The sequence below is a fragment of the Ovis aries genome, chromosome X (assembly GCF_016772045.2).
Source record: "Ovis aries strain OAR_USU_Benz2616 breed Rambouillet chromosome X, ARS-UI_Ramb_v3.0, whole genome shotgun sequence".
Classification (NCBI taxonomy): domain Eukaryota; kingdom Metazoa; phylum Chordata; class Mammalia; order Artiodactyla; family Bovidae; genus Ovis; species Ovis aries.
This window is the reverse complement of record NC_056080.1, coordinates 71,574,559-71,590,409: the sequence shown is the minus strand read 5'-3', so window position 1 is coordinate 71,590,409 and position 15,851 is coordinate 71,574,559. Positions and strand designations below refer to the sequence as shown.

At 32.6% G+C, this 15,851-nt stretch overlaps 1 protein-coding gene across 5 annotated transcripts in view; it reads left to right on the top strand.

The window, feature by feature from the left end:
• The window catches only part of BRWD3 (bromodomain and WD repeat domain containing 3), a 163,616-nt gene that overhangs the window by 54,762 nt on the left and 93,003 nt on the right, over positions 1-15,851 (top strand). For 4 of the 5 annotated variants that reach the window (XM_042242418.2, XM_004022220.5, XM_042242416.1 and 1 more), the window contains 7 exons: positions 1,224-1,384; positions 2,728-2,949; positions 8,264-8,364; positions 8,881-8,951; positions 9,907-10,007; positions 12,219-12,259; positions 15,704-15,808. In XM_042242418.2, coding sequence (XP_042098352.1) covers positions 1,224-1,384; positions 2,728-2,949; positions 8,264-8,364; positions 8,881-8,951; positions 9,907-10,007; positions 12,219-12,259; positions 15,704-15,808 — 802 coding nt within the window. Of the gene's footprint in view, positions 1-1,223; positions 1,385-2,727; positions 2,950-8,263; positions 8,365-8,880; positions 8,952-9,906; positions 10,008-12,218; positions 12,260-15,703; positions 15,809-15,851 lie in introns of those variants that run through there. The other variant, XR_009598745.1, reaches the window with a different exon arrangement.

The window sequence follows — 15,851 nt, the reverse complement described above, 5'->3', positions numbered from 1 at the left end:
TCTTACATAGTACTGATGGTTATGGATTTCCTACCATTATTTACTTAGCATCTCAATATAAATACTCAGATCGCTAATGTGTTCTTATGTTTTGCATTCAAAGTTGGATTTTGCTATTCATCATTCATTTTTTATCATTTTGTCAATTTAAGGTGACTGTTAAGGTGACCTCTGCCTGAAAAAAAGATTGAGATGTTGAGAGTTTTTTATTTTTATTTCTGGCATGGTTCTAATTGTATTAATCACAGTTCTTGGTTTAATGTTGCCTTGCTTCAACATAAAGGTATTATGTATACTGTTATTTATACAGTATGGTAAAATTTTGCCTTGCCTCAAGATCAGAAGGTTTCTGTGTTTTGATTAAAATACAGTTTATGGGATGTGGAATACTGGAGGAATTTCACAGAGCAAGTAGATGCTTGTATATACTTACATAGGGAACAAGATCTTTGTTTTAGGGAAGTGAGAAGAATCCACGTAGTATTTGGAGAATTGTACAGATTTATGCTTTATTCTGGCTGCTTTTTAAGAAAATTAGATCACAAAACAAAAAAAGGAGACAGGATCTAAGTTGATCTTATAGGAGATGAAACCTCAAAAGTTCATTGATTAGTAACTAGAGGGGGAGTCTATAGTTTCTGAAACCAGAAATGGGGAAAACCTATAGATAAGTCTAGAAAGCACTGCTACTGAAAACCTATGTGGTGTTATAGGCTTCTTCCTCTTTTTACTGTATGAATCTCTTGTAATACTCTTAATAAATTTTTAGGGACAACTGTTTATGGTGTGGATAGGTGTGAGAAGGTAGGACAGGAGTTCATAGAATTTCCTATATAGTTTTTAAGCTGTGTTATACTTAACCAAATGCTGTCTTTATTCTAAAGTTCCTTCATGTTATAGTAAGATTTATTTATATATTTAAAGTTACAGTTTCTTTGACTATAGTGAACCAAGGAAGGCAAAATGGGATTGTACTTGAGAAACCATAGGAAGGCAAACAGAAAATCAGACTTCTGGGACTTAAAGTATTCTTAGGGCTTTGTGGTAGTGAACTTGAGTTTGTAAAATCGTGAAATGTGTGATGGAATTTAGACTTCTCACAGCATAGAATTGCTGTTGTGTGTGTACCCTTTTGTTTCATCATAATATTGATGATTTAACTTTAAATGTAGTTTTTGCTTTTAGGTTTATAAGAAGTGAATCTTCTGTTTTATGTTTTTCAGTGAATATCACCTCAGCCAGGCAATTAACCGGATGTAGTCGTTTCAGCCATATTTTCCCTTCAGCTGCTTACCAGCACATTAAGATGCATAAGAGAATTCTGGGTCACTTGTCATCTGTCTACTGTGTAGCATTTGACAGAAGTGGGAGAAGAATTTTTACAGTGAGTTTAAAATTTATGACACTTGCATATTAGAGATTTACAACAATGGAAGCAAGGCTTCATGGCATTGAAGTATGCTTTGTAAGCAGCTCTTCCTTTTTAGACACATGAATGTAAGAAAAAAATAAATGGAAATTGAAAATCTTTTCTCTTATTATGTAAGTAAATGGATGAACTATAATGACTTCTGTCATTTGGGAAATCTAATTTTTTTTAAAATTAAATTATTAGAAGGCCTTATATTCTAAAGGTGGTTAATTTATGTGAATCAAGTTTTATCTACTTAATTTGATTTCATTCTATTTTAGCAAACATTAAAATGCATTTTTCATTTGCCATTTAGCATAATTGGTGCCAGTTCTGCTTAATTAATGATTACATCATCCTTATAGTTGAGTAGTTGAACTATACAGTTAGTAACAAAGATTATATATTGTAATATTGTATATATCTCTCTTTGAATTCAGTACTATTTTTGAAATTGGATTTTTATTAACTGTATGCTTTTTTGTACAAAATTGTAGCAGACTAATGTTTCCAAGTTAAGGCTTAGTCTCAGTGTTTCAGTACTAAGTTAATGTAAAAGTGTAGGTAATGGCATGATTTTCTTTTTAAATTCCTATGCTAAAACAAAGGAAGTGGTTTGTATTTGAGAAGTTCGACTTCTTAGAGTTCATTACAGACTCTTCCATTGATGTTTTCATGACTTCAAAATGAGTATATGGATGTTGTTGATGAGGATGAGGATGATGATTTTGTTTTTATAAACAGATAACATATCTACCACATTAGAGTAGAATTGCTTTTTAATATTTTAAAGCTCTTTTGAAATTGTCATGAGGAAGTTCATAATAGTTTCACCAGAGGTTATAGCAAAGCCTCATGTTTACTGAGAAATGCATGTAGATTTTAGGTTAAAGTTTTAAGTATTTGTAGAGAAAAAAACATTCAAAATATTCAAGCAATTAAGAAAAAAGACTGTCAGGTGTAAGGAAAGAAATAATGGCAGATATACTTAATGCCACCACACTTAAATGTGAGTTAAAAATGTTTTGAATTATCAGAATTGGTAGTAGCCTTGAGGAGTTCTTCACATATGCCATTATCATTGTAGACTGTATATGCCATTATCATTGTAGACTGTCAGTGCTATTATTTGGACATCTTTTATATTTGCTATTAGATCCATATTATATGAAGAAAAGAGACTAAAAAGTAAATACTTAGAAACAACCTTAATAAAATCCTCACTTTGTTTTTGCTTTTTTTTTTTTTTTGACCCCTTTGTGAGGGGATGAATTTCTGTTTCATTGTAAATCTTTTGTCCTTTTGTATTGCTGTAGGGTTCGGATGACTGTTTGGTGAAAATCTGGGCAACAGATGATGGACGCCTTCTGGCTACACTTCGAGGGCACTCTGCTGAAATTTCTGACATGGCTGTTAACTATGAAAATACTCTCATTGCCGCAGGCAGTTGTGATAAAGTTGTAAGAGTGTGGTGTCTTCGAACTTGTGCGCCAGTTGCAGTCCTTCAGGGACATTCAGCTTCTATCACTTCCATACAGGTAAGAAAAATACAAGGATACCTGTAATATATATAATAAGAATGAGAATTTTCTTGTTTTTTGTTACATTGTTTGGATAATATAAAAATGGCAACAGAAAAATTTTCATCTCTTAAGGGCTTTGTCCCTATCTTGTAAACAGGTATTTATTTTAAAGTTCCTTTTTCGTATAAATCTGTTCTGTTTAGAAACAAGTAAAACAGTTATTGAAAAGGTTTTATGAGTACAGTGTAAGACATCTTATTTATCTCATTTGTATTTGTGAACAAGGGACAAGACTTGGAATTGCCTTAAGGAACACTGATACCTTTTAGGCAGGATATGAACAGGTTCTAACTTGAATATTGGCATACTTTGTGTTAATATTTAATGCAAAATGTTTGTTAGTTCAGATTTTGTGTGTGTGTAGTTTAATATTAGGGAAATTTTTATTCTTATTTTCATGAATTTATTTCAACTTGATGTTTGACATACATCAGCTTTTTAAATATTTGTCCATATAATGTTTTTACCAGACATTGGTAGTGAAAGTCCTAGATACTCCCCAAAGAACTTTGTTTTCTTCTTTGTGTTGACAGCAAAACAGAGGAATCCTTTTGACACTGTCTTTTAGTTTGGTCAACGAGACCACTTTTGTGGATGAGATAATTACTCCAATTGAATGTTCTTTGTTCTTTAGTCACTAATAAGTATGCCAGGCAATTTTTGTTTTAATAATTTAAATAATATATCACCTGTTTATGAGGTACTAGCAAGAATTGGGTTCAATGTATATTGGATTTGAAAATTTATTTTTTTATTTTTCTTTTCTTTTTTTTTAAATTTTTATTTATTTATTTTTTTCCTTTAAAATACTGTATTGGTTTTGCCATACATTGACATGAATCCACCACAGGTGTACATGAGTTCCCAACCCTGAACCCCCCTCCCACCATACATCAGAATTTTGATTGTTTGAAATTATCTATTGGATTTTGTTTTGGGGTATTACTAGTTTCTTGTGTTCTCACCATCCTATCTGACAGATTATTTCTGAAATTTGAAGATAATCTTTTACAACATGAAAAATATGAATATTTGTTACTACTGAAAATATTTATGGAACTGTTTTACTCCATCATAGTTTCATTTGCTAGTTTCTATCTCATTTCATTTGTGTGTGTAAGTGCCCTAGATATCCATAGACCTCTTTTGTTTTTGCTTTTTGTGTTGTTTTTGTATGGACCTCTTTTCTATAACATTCTTTCCCTTAGTGATCGCATCAAGTCTCATGGCTTTAAATTTCATCTGTAAGCTGATGACTCCAAATGTGTACTTCCATCTTGGGGCCTATCTTTTAGCTCCATACTTGTACATTCGATTACCTAGTTGGCATCATCACATGAATGTCTGCAAGGCATCTCAAACTCAACATCTTCAAGATTGAACCCCTGTCTTCCTTTCTCAGATTTGCTCCTCCCAAACCTTTTCGCATATAAACAAATGACAACTTCATCCTTTCAGTTGCTCAGAGTAGTCATCCCTGACTTTTTGTTTTTTTATATCACATATCTAACTTGTTAGCAAATCATGTTTACTCTACCCTCAAAATATATCCAGAATCTGAACAAATTCTCATGACCTTTGTCATTACTACCTATTTCAAACCACCATCATTTGTGACCTATATTATTGAAATAGACTTCTAACTAATCTTCCTGTTTCTTCCCATCCCTCTTTCCTCCCGTAGTCTAGTCTCTGCATAGATGCATAAGTGATTTTAAGATGGAGGTTTAAAAAAAGGAAATTAAATCATGTCACTGGTGCTCAGAACCTTTAATAGCCTCCCAACTCAGAGTTAAAGCCAAAGGTTTTACAGTGACCCACAAAACCTTACATTCTCAGCCCCTTGCTCTCTTTGACCATATCTCCTACTGCTTGTTATCATCCTGCTTTAGCTACTTCTTTAAACCACTCTAGCTACACCCCTGCCCTTGCTTTTGCTGTTTTATATCTCTGAAATGGTCCTCTTTGGTCATATGACTTATTCCCTTACTTTCTAAATAATGGAAATGCCTGTCACTTTTCCCAGGGAAACTTTCTCTGACTAACTTACTATTTTAAAATTGTAAATCATTACTCCTACCAGCACTCCTTCATTTTTGTTCATAGTAATAATCATCATTTAGCATGCATTCTATATGCTTTACTCTTTGCTAATTGTCTCTATTAACATTGTAATATATTATTATTTTTTCAGTTTCTTTCTTTTTTAAATAAAATTGAAGTAATATGGTATGGTGTTAATGGTGGTTGCCTCTGGATAGTGGGATTATGAATAGCTTTTGTTCTGTTTTTCTATATTTCCTAGCTTTTCTTCAATAACTGTGTATTAAAATAAAATTGTAATTTTAATGTTATAAAAATTATATTCAGAAATGCACATGTGTTTTTAATTTTATAATCTTAAACATGATTTCTCATTCAAAAACAACCCAAAAATGGGGCTTCCCTGGTAGTCCAGTGCTTGGGAGTCTGCCTGTCAATGCAGGGAATATAAGTTCAGTCCTTGGTCCTAGAAGATCCCACATTCTGCAGGGCAGCTAAGCCCAGGTGCCGCAACTACTGAGTCCACGCTCTAGAGCCTGCAAGCTACAACTACTAAAACCCACATGCCTAGATCCTATGCTCTACAAGGGAAGCCACTATGATGAGAAGGCTATGCACCATAACAAAGAGTAGTCCCCACTTACTGCAACTAGAGAAAGCCCATGCATAGTAATGAAGACCCAGTGCAGCCAAAAATAATAATTAATTAATTAAAAATACATTAAATACAAAAATAGATACATTTATGGATTGAATTCCCCTTTGTGATTGAAAAAGTTAAAGTATAATGAGGATAATAAAGGTTTTAGTATTTCTTCAAACATAAGCAGTTCAGTTCAGTTCAGTTACTCAGTCATGTCTGACTCTTTGTGACTCCATAAACCACAGCACGCCAAGCCTCCCTGTCTATCACCAACTCCCGGAGTCCACCCAAACCCATGTCCATCGAGTCAATGATGCCATCCAACCATCTCATCCTCTGTTGTCCCTTTCCCCTCCTACCCTCAATCTTTCCCAGCATCAGGGTCTTTTTCCAAAGAGTCAGCTCTTCACATAAGGTGGCCAAAGTATTGGAGTTTCAGCTTCAACATCAGTCCTCCCAATGAACACCCAGGACTGATCACCTTTAGGCTGAACTTGGATCTCCTCGCAGTCCAAGGGACTCTCAAGAGTCTTCTCCAACACCACAGTTCAAAAGAATCAATTCTTCGGTGCTCAGATTTCTTCACAGTCCAACTCTCACATCCATACATGACCACTGGAAAAACCATAGCTTTATTAGACGGACCTTTGTTGGCAAAATAATGTGTCTGCTTTTTAATACGCTGTCTAGGTTGCTCATAACTTTCCTTCCAAGGAGTAAGCGTCTTTTAATTTCATGGCTGCAATCACCATCTGCAGTGATTTTGGAGCCCAGAAAAATAAAGTCAGCCACTGTTTTCACTGTTTCCCCATCTATCTGCCATGAAGTGATGGGAGCAGATGCCATGATCTTCGTTTTCTGAATGTTGAGCTTGAAGCCAACTTTTTCACTCTCCTCTTTCACTTTCATCAAGAAGCTCTTTAGTTCTTTTTCACTTTCTGCCATAAAGTTGGTGTCATCTGCATAAAATCATACTATTTCATATTTTATTGTCTCATTTCTTTAGATCCTAGATCAGCATATTTACCAGCCAGATAGTAAATATATTAGGCTTTGCAGACTATATGGCCTCTATTCAGACTGAGCAACTTAACTTTCACGTTTTACTTTCATGCCTTGGGGAAGGAAATGGCAATCCACTCCAGTGTTCTTGCCTGGAGAATCCCAGGGACAGAGGAGCCTGGTGGGCTGCCATCTGTGGGGTCGCACAGAGTCAGACACGACTGAAGCGACTTAGCAGCAGCAGCAGTAGCAGCAACTACTTTGCTGTTGCAGTGCAATGCAGCCATAGCCAGTTTAAGGTGACTGTGTACCAATAAAACTTTATTTACATAAACAAGCAGGAAACTGGATTTGGTATGTCGGCTATAATTTGGAGGCTTCTGCTATAGATTGTGGATTCAGCTTTCTGATGCAAGCTTCTGTAGCTCAGAAATGAATGTATAAGTTTACTACCTGAGCACTGGTTTCTTTACTGTTCATCAGCTCTTAGTGGATAATATTAATTGGTATTTTTTGTTTGATTTAAGCTTTGTAGTCTGAAGTTCTGTGCTTCCAAACAAGAAAACTAAATAAATGACTTCTAATACCTATAATGATTATTTGCTTTTGATTTGAGTTTAAAATTTATTCAAGTCATATTCATCTTGATCCTTAATCTTCATCTCAGTGGAAGGTATTCATTATGTTTATTTGGAATTTTTATTTTGTAAATTATTTATTTGGCCATGCTGCATGGCTTATAGTATATTAGTTCCCCAACCAGAAATTGAACCCAGGATACGGCAGTGAAAGCACTCAGTCCTAACCACTGGACTGCCAGGAAATTCCTCATTTGGGATTTTTAAAACTCATGGGCATGCTCGAGACCCTGGTTTGATTTTCAGTCTTCTGTGTCCCAGACATCAGGAGTATAGTTAACTTTTCCCTTATTCTCTTCTGAGGATGTGTAAAATACTGAGAGTTAGAGCTTGAGAATCCTACGTGACTAAGACCATCTGTGGTTTATCTAGGATAGTAGTCATACTTCAAATTGACAACTCAATTTATATTTTTAAATCTTTTTTCCACAGTGATACATACAGACATTTGACTTACATTATCCATGTACATTAAAATGATTTAGATTTAAAAATGCCAAAATTTCCATTGTACTTCATGAAGTTAAGAGTTTAAAATGTTAAAACCCAAACACTTAGACTTGTACCTTCCTAGTTACTGATTTTTAGATTTTCTTTTGATGCCTTTTTCAGGTGAACTATAAAAATTTTATGTTGTTGCTATATAAGCATGTATTCAGCAGATTTATAATGGTTTAACTAGTAATGACTTTGTGTTTTCTCCATTAAAAGCAGTGAAATAATAATCTTTAAGTGTTATATTGAATAATTTTTAAATAAGTGTCTTTAGGACTAAAATATTTCATCCTAAATTAAATGACTGACTTTCTCTACAGTTTTTTTTTTAATTTTAGTTTTTAATAAGATATCCATTAATCTAGGAAATTTAAATAACTAATTTCTTGAAACTGAAATTAAGTTGAAACATGAAAGGTTTCTATTTTAATTAGAATTCTTTTTCCAGTTTTGTCCATCAACTAAAGGCACAACCAGATACCTCACTTCTACTGGTGCTGATGGAACAATTTGTTTCTGGCAGTGGCATGTGAAAACAATGAAGTTTAAGTAAGTTTAGAGTTTCGTTAAAAATTTTATGAAAAGAATGTTCATTTTTCTTTATCATCTTGAGAGATTCTTGATAGTTCATGTATTAAATATGTAAATTATGTGTGCATGGGTGTGTGTGCACACATCCATACTGACTTCAATTGGATGTTAGAGATTTTAGAGTGAACTTTTTTATGAAACCAATGTTGAAGAGATTATACACAAAATTCTGATAAGGAGTATTTGTTTCATTTCTTACCATGGTAAGAACACCTTGAACTTTTCTTCATGATGTTAGTAAGTAACGTGGTAACTTATTTGTAAAGCTAAAATAACAATACTGGTAGCATAAAGTATGTTTGTAAGTTTAAATGCATTTTTAACTTCAATAGTGGAAATAGTACCTATTGACTACTTCAGTTTTGTGGTTTCTATAATATTGATGATAAATCTGTCAGTGTCTAGCAGTGTGCTAAAATTCTTGTACATTAAAAGAACATGATGAAAAATAAAAACATCTTACTTTTCTCTTAGAGATCGCCCAGTGAAATTTACTGAGAGATCTAGACCTGGAGTTCAGATATCTTGTTCATCTTTCAGTTCTGGTATGTATAAAAATTGAGTGTTTTGAGTACCTAAAATATTGAATAATCCAGTATAAAAGATTTTTCAATTGTAAAATATTTTTCAGTTTTGTGGAGAAAAATGCATATGTTTGAGAATTAATAGACACATACTAAAAATGTGAACCATGTTATAATAGACCTTTGTGGATTCTAATTAACATATAATAGAATTTGAGTTTTTTTCTTATTTACAATTAATGTATTTTTATGTAACAGTGAATTTAGTTGGTTAAAAAGTACAGCCTTCCCCCAACACTCACACACAATCAACATGAAAATCCTACCCTGAATTTTCAGAAAACATGTACTGTGGCTCCATATAGAAGACCCGTTCTCAGTATGTAAACAGTGCTTTTCTACTGCTGTTAAGAGTATGGTAATTAACCTTCTATTTTTTGTTGTCATAAAATATAGCATTAAATTTACCATTTTAAGAAACATTTTTAAGTGTACAGTTCTATGGCATTAAGTACATTCACATTGTTCTACATATATTACCAGCATCCATCTCTAGATTTTTTTTCATCATCCCAAAAGCTGCTAGTTTTCACCCTTAACCACTATAGCCACTATACAGAGAATTGTAAGTATAGATTATTTTATAAATAATTTTGGAACATTATGTTTTTATGAGATATAAAGAAATGAATTCCTCAAGGCTTTTAGTGTTTATGATCCAAAGGCCTGTATTTGATGTAAAAGTTGTGTTTTTATTGGGTGAGTGATATAGTTGTTCCTTAAATATTCCTCTTGTGTTTCTTGAGTTTTGCTCATTTTTTTCTGAAATATTAATATGCCTTTAATAGGCAGAAGATAACTTTGTGTTTGTTGAAGACTTTTTTATTAATAAAGTATAACTAAGGAAGCAGTCAGAGGGTTTTTAAAGTTTCTTGGTATAATTTTCTTAAATGTTTGTTTATTTTTAATCCTCTAGGTGGTATGTTCATTACAACAGGTAGCACTGACCATGTGATTAGAATATATTATTTAGGTTCTGAGATCCCTGAGAAAATTGCCGAGTTAGAGTCACATACGGTAAGAACAAAATGAAAAACTTAAATATCATGCTTTCTTTTTAAACACCCATGGAAATCTGGTTTTCTTCTTTGCTGATCTCTAATATAGATTGGTCCTGAAACTTGTATGGTAAGATTTCTTTTTAGTGGTGAAGATTGGTATGAAATTCTGAATTTAGTATGCTTATAGTATTTAAGACAATTTCTGACTATATGAGAAGGGAAAAATACGTTATAGTAATAATTTATTAAAAAAATCATCTTTTACCCTGCTTTATTAATCATATAACTGTTTGTTACTTTGAAGTCTACTTATTAAAAGACATATTAAGGTACATCTTAGGAAAAAAAATTCTTTTTACTAAACTTAGCTCATTGGTCTTAGTTTGATTATTTTCAGAATGCCATGAGACTCCTGAAATCTAATCCCATTTAATTGTCAACAACAGCCTTCCATACAGGGAAGTTTTATACTAGGGTGACAGCTATTGGTGCCTGGGACTTTTCTTCTCAAGCTCTCTCCACTGTTGTGTGACATTTACAAGAAATTTTGGAGCCATTATTGTTTATTTATTTCCCTGTATACCTTTTACTTCTTCCTCCTCTTTATTTCCTCACCTTCTCCTCCAGACAGTTGTTTACTGTTGAATATGGGAGTATTTGTTTCAACTCACTATAGATCTTGTATTCCTCATTGTCAAAGCTATATAGTCTGCATCTGAAAGTACTCAGCTTTATAAGTCTTACTATTACTGTTCCTACTACTTTTGATGCTTAATTGATTTGGAATAGTGTTAGTACATATCAGTAAAACACAAAATTTCCCTGAAAGATAACTTTTTAAAAAAGATACTTTGTGAGTTCCAGAATCACTCATGTTCTTAAAATTTGAGTATAACTGAGACCCCTGTTAGAAACTTTTTCCTTGAACTTTTGGAAACAGCCTCCTGCTTTTGTCTTATCATATGAACATAATTGAATATTCAGCTTATGAAGAGTTACTGAACCAAGCTGAGCTCTCACCTTGCTGTAACTTATTCATAGATACTAAAATCCTGGAATATTATTTAAATTGTGAAATATAAAAACAATCTCAATCTTGAGACTATCCAGTAGGAAAAATCCAGTTGTGCTAGACCACACAAAGGAGACATCTTTACAGTTACCACCCAAGCAAGGTCTGTATACAGTATGGTCACATTTATTGAGAGCTGAGAAAAGAGGAAGTAATAAATAAATGGGAAATAACTGAGGGAGAAAAGATGAAGAAAAATTGATTGGTAGAGGGTTTTTTGGCAGAGGCCCAGATAAAAAAGTCAGAAAACTTAAACATTCCCTGTTGAAATTAGTGGCATCTGTTAGTCCCTGGAAATAAGATGTCCTTTCATAACATCTAAAACCAGTTATTGGAACTGACAGTGAGAGTCCTGAATCTATCAGATAAAAATACTCAATGAAATCATGGAACAGTGGGAATCACATGTCTAAACATATGAAGATGGTTTAATGTGTTTTTAAAATGAAAAATAAATATGAAGACATTTAGTATCTGAGCTTTTTATTAAAATTTAAGTACAAATAAAGAAAATTAAAAGAAGTTAAGTTCAAATTTAGTTCAATAATTGTGGTTTGTGAAAATGTTTACCACATTTGAAGGTACATTACTATAGTATAATCACTACAGTACACATTATATTTGTAATAAGTGTAGTTTAGTGATAAAGGAAGATTCAAACAACAGTATCTAAATTAAGATACCTAAAGACTGTCAAATGAATTCATTGTAAAATAATTAAATAAACCATGTGAGAAACAGCAAATGACTGATTTGTTTTCTGAAAATTAAAAAAATGTTAAGTGAAAAATTTAATTCAACTACTATTAAATGAATTATTTTAAAGTGGCATTTTAGTGTGTTATCTTATTATGGGGGAATATAATAAACTAATACCTATTCAGAACTATCTTGTCTCTTGAGATTATGGTTTAGAAACAGATTTTCTTATGTTTAGAAACAAGTTTGTCTCAAATTACTGCTGATAACTATTCCTCCTGAGTTAATAATTTGTCTTCATTAATTTTATTTAAAGAAAATTAGAGTTTTTTTAAAAGAAAATTATAACATTAAAAAATCCACTTAATGAAACTTTTGCGTGTGAATTTGAGGAAAAGAGTACTTTATTAATTTTAAAAATAATTCTAATCACAAACCTTTTGTTTTATGTCTTAGGACAAAGTTGTTGCTGTTCAGTTCTGTAACAATGGAGACAGGTAATTATGTAGTACATATCTGTATAAACAGATGTTTCACATATTTTACCTCTGTGTCTTCAGAAAAAGCTACTTCTACTATAGATGTTTTATTTCTTTCTAGTTAAACTGAAAGCTGTTGTCTCTGTTTGATGACTTTCTCATCCCAGATCTTCTAAGCTCCCATCCAAATAGTAGCCATAGTCTATCAATTCTTCCTGTATGAATGATTTCTTTCTTTCTTTCTTTCTTTCTTTCTTTTTTTTTTTGCTTTTTCCCTTTCTGTTATCATCCACCTTGGTCAAGAATTCCATTATTTGACCCATTACCTTCAATATTCTTCTCCCTTCTAAATGTGTCTTATCCATTTCTGTCAGATTAACTTTGCTCTATTCAGAAATTTTTAGTGTTTCCTCTTTGTCTATAGGATAGAATTCAGATGTTTTAGCCTGGCATTCAGAATTCTCTACAACTTGACTTAGGCCTACATTCTTTTCTCATCTACTATTCCCTATTTAAATACTCAGATCCAGCCCAATTGATTTAATCATCATCATTATTATAGTCCATATGTATTCTCTCATCCATTCTTTTGCTTATACTTTACCTCCTACCAGGAATAATCATACCCTACTTCCTTTCACTCCCATTCTATCCCTCCTATGTCTTCCCTTTCCCTTCTCTCCTTCCTTTTATTTCCTTCTCCTTCCTGTCTCTTTTTCTTTTCTAAGTTCTATCTTTCTTTTAAGGTTCATACCCTACCTGAAGCCCTTCCTGACTCCTCGAGATTTTAGCAATCTTGTCTCCTCTAAATATCTAGATTGTTTACTGTCTCTACTGTAAGTGTGTATCACATTTCCTATGTCTGTTAACTCAGAAATTATATACAAGTATTCTTGCACCCTATCAAATGTATCATCCCCAGAAGGTGATAACTTTCTGCCTTGGCCTACAGATTGACCTAGAATAGATTTTAAAATTTATCCACTTGGCATAAGTTTGTATCTATATCTGTCTATAAGGACATTATGTGAGTGACCATGTTTTACTATTAAATACTTTTCAAACACCGGTGATTACTGTGATGATTGTGTTCATCTTCATTCAATGCAAGAGTAAATAATAATGATCCACCAAGAGTGATATATTTATTAGGAATTAAAAAAACCTTCAAATAATTTTAAGGTTGTTTTATTGTACCATACTGAGTATACATGTAAAGGTTTGTATAGCTACTATTCTTTCATACTAGGAGTATCTGAATTTTTAAAATTCTTTACCTTTCTCCTTAAATGCAAAACATTATTTTACCTAAATTATGTGGCCAGTACATATATCAAAAGATGTCCAATTTTACTAATTATCAAGAGAAATGCAATTTAGAATAACAATAACAATTTTTTCTTTCAGAATGACAAGATACTGAAGAATCATAGCATCCAGTATTGCCAAGGGTTTAGGAAAAATAAGCACTGTCCCACAACCTTGATGATAACTGTAAATTGTTTTTTTAAAAAGAACTTTTTAGGGAAATAATTTGGCAGTATGTCAAAAGCTTTCAAAATGTGCCTACCCTGAAGGGGGAATATTACAGAGAAAAGATGCAGAAAAAGTATAAATTCTTCATGAAAGAGTCCATTATACCATTAAACTAGGAAAATGTCTTTGATTTGACAGCTCCTAGTGTGCGCATCTATGGCCAAATCTGAAGTTGGAACAAGCTTTTCTTTCTTTAAAAAAAATGTGCCTGCCCTTGGACTCAGCAAAGATATATATAAGGTTTCACGAAGATGTGTATAGAGATATTCATAACAGCATTATTTATAATGGCAAAGACTGGAAATAGTAAAAATGTTCATTATTAAGTGGTTGATTAAATTTTGATAGATCCATATTGTTGAATAATTATTGAAAGGGATGGTAATTTTTATATTTGTAAACTGAGAAATATATCTACAAAATAAAGTTGACCTTTGAAAAATATAGGTTTGAACTGTGCAGGTCCACTTATGCATGCTTTTTTTAAATTGATACATTAGAAAACTTTTTGGAGATTTGTGATGATTTGAAAAAACTCAGACAAATCACATAGCTTAGAAATATTGAAAATATTAAGAGAAAGGTATGCCATGAATGCATAAAATATATGTAGATATATGTATAACACATAAGATATGGGGTCTTCAATCTTCGTTGGGACGTGGGATCTTCCATCTTTGTTGTGGCATGCAAACTCTAGTTGCAGCATCTGGAACAACACTATAAATCAATGTGTGTGTGTGTGTGTGTGTGTGTGTGTGTGGTAAGTCACTTCAGTCATGTTCAACTCTTTGTGACCCTATGGACTGTAGCCCACCAGGCTCCTCTGTCCATGGGACCTTTCAGGCAAGAATACTGGAGTGGATTGCCATGCCCTCCTCCAAGGGATCTTCCTTTGTACTGTAGTTCTATTCCCTGTAGTGGGAATATATAAATGTATGTGTCTATATAAAGTCTGAAAGACTAGAAACTAACTTACGGATAGTGGTAGGTTATAGGTTATAGTTATAGGTTAACGAATGTATTTTTATTCAGTTTTATTGAGATGCATTCCACATAAAATTCAGTGTTTTAAGTATATTCCCAGGGCTGTGCAGCCTTCACTATGATCACTTTTATTTTATTTTTTAATTAAAATATTTTTGATTTATAAGATTATATTAATTTCAGGTATAAAAGATGGTGATTCAATATTTTTATAGATTATGCTTTATTTAAAGTTACTGTAATCACTATATTTTTCCATGCTTTACTCTTATATCCTTATTGCTTATCTATTTTATACATAATAGTTTGCATCTCTTAATCCCATATCCCTAGAACATTGTCATTGCCCCCAAAAGAATTCCCATATCCATACCCTTTAGCTTTCAATTTCCCATCTTTCTACACCACTACCTTCAGCTCTGAACAACCATTAATCCACTTTTTATTTTTGCCGATTTGCCTATTTTGGATGTTTCATATAAATGGAATCATACAGTATTTGGTCTTTTGTGACATTTTTAACTTAGCATGTTTTCAAGATTCATCCATGTTGAAGCATGTATAAGAATTTTATTTCCTTTTATGGCTGTCAAGAATTTGATTGTATGGCTATAAAATATGTCTATCCATCTATTAGTTGATCAACATTTGGGTTGTCATCACTTTTGAAATATAATGAATAATACAATGAATATCTGTGTACATGTTTTTCTGTGGACTTATGTTTTCATTGCTCTTGTATACTTATGGAGGAGTAGAATTGTTGAGTCACGTGGTACTGTTTATCATTTTGAGGAATGCCAAACTGCTTCCCAAAGTGTACCATTTTCATTATCCACAGAAGTATATGAGGATGAATGTATTACTTTTATAATTAGAAAAGTAGTGATTTTCATTCTAGAGAAAGGCAATAAGAATATTTTAACTGTTTTTTTGCAGTTTAAGATTTGTTAGTGGAAGTAGAGATGGAACAGCAAGAATTTGGCAATACCAGCAACAAGAATGGAAGAGTATAGTACTAGATATGGCTACTAAAATGACTGGGTAAGATTGGATGTTAGATATTTTAATGATTCTCTTATGGTAT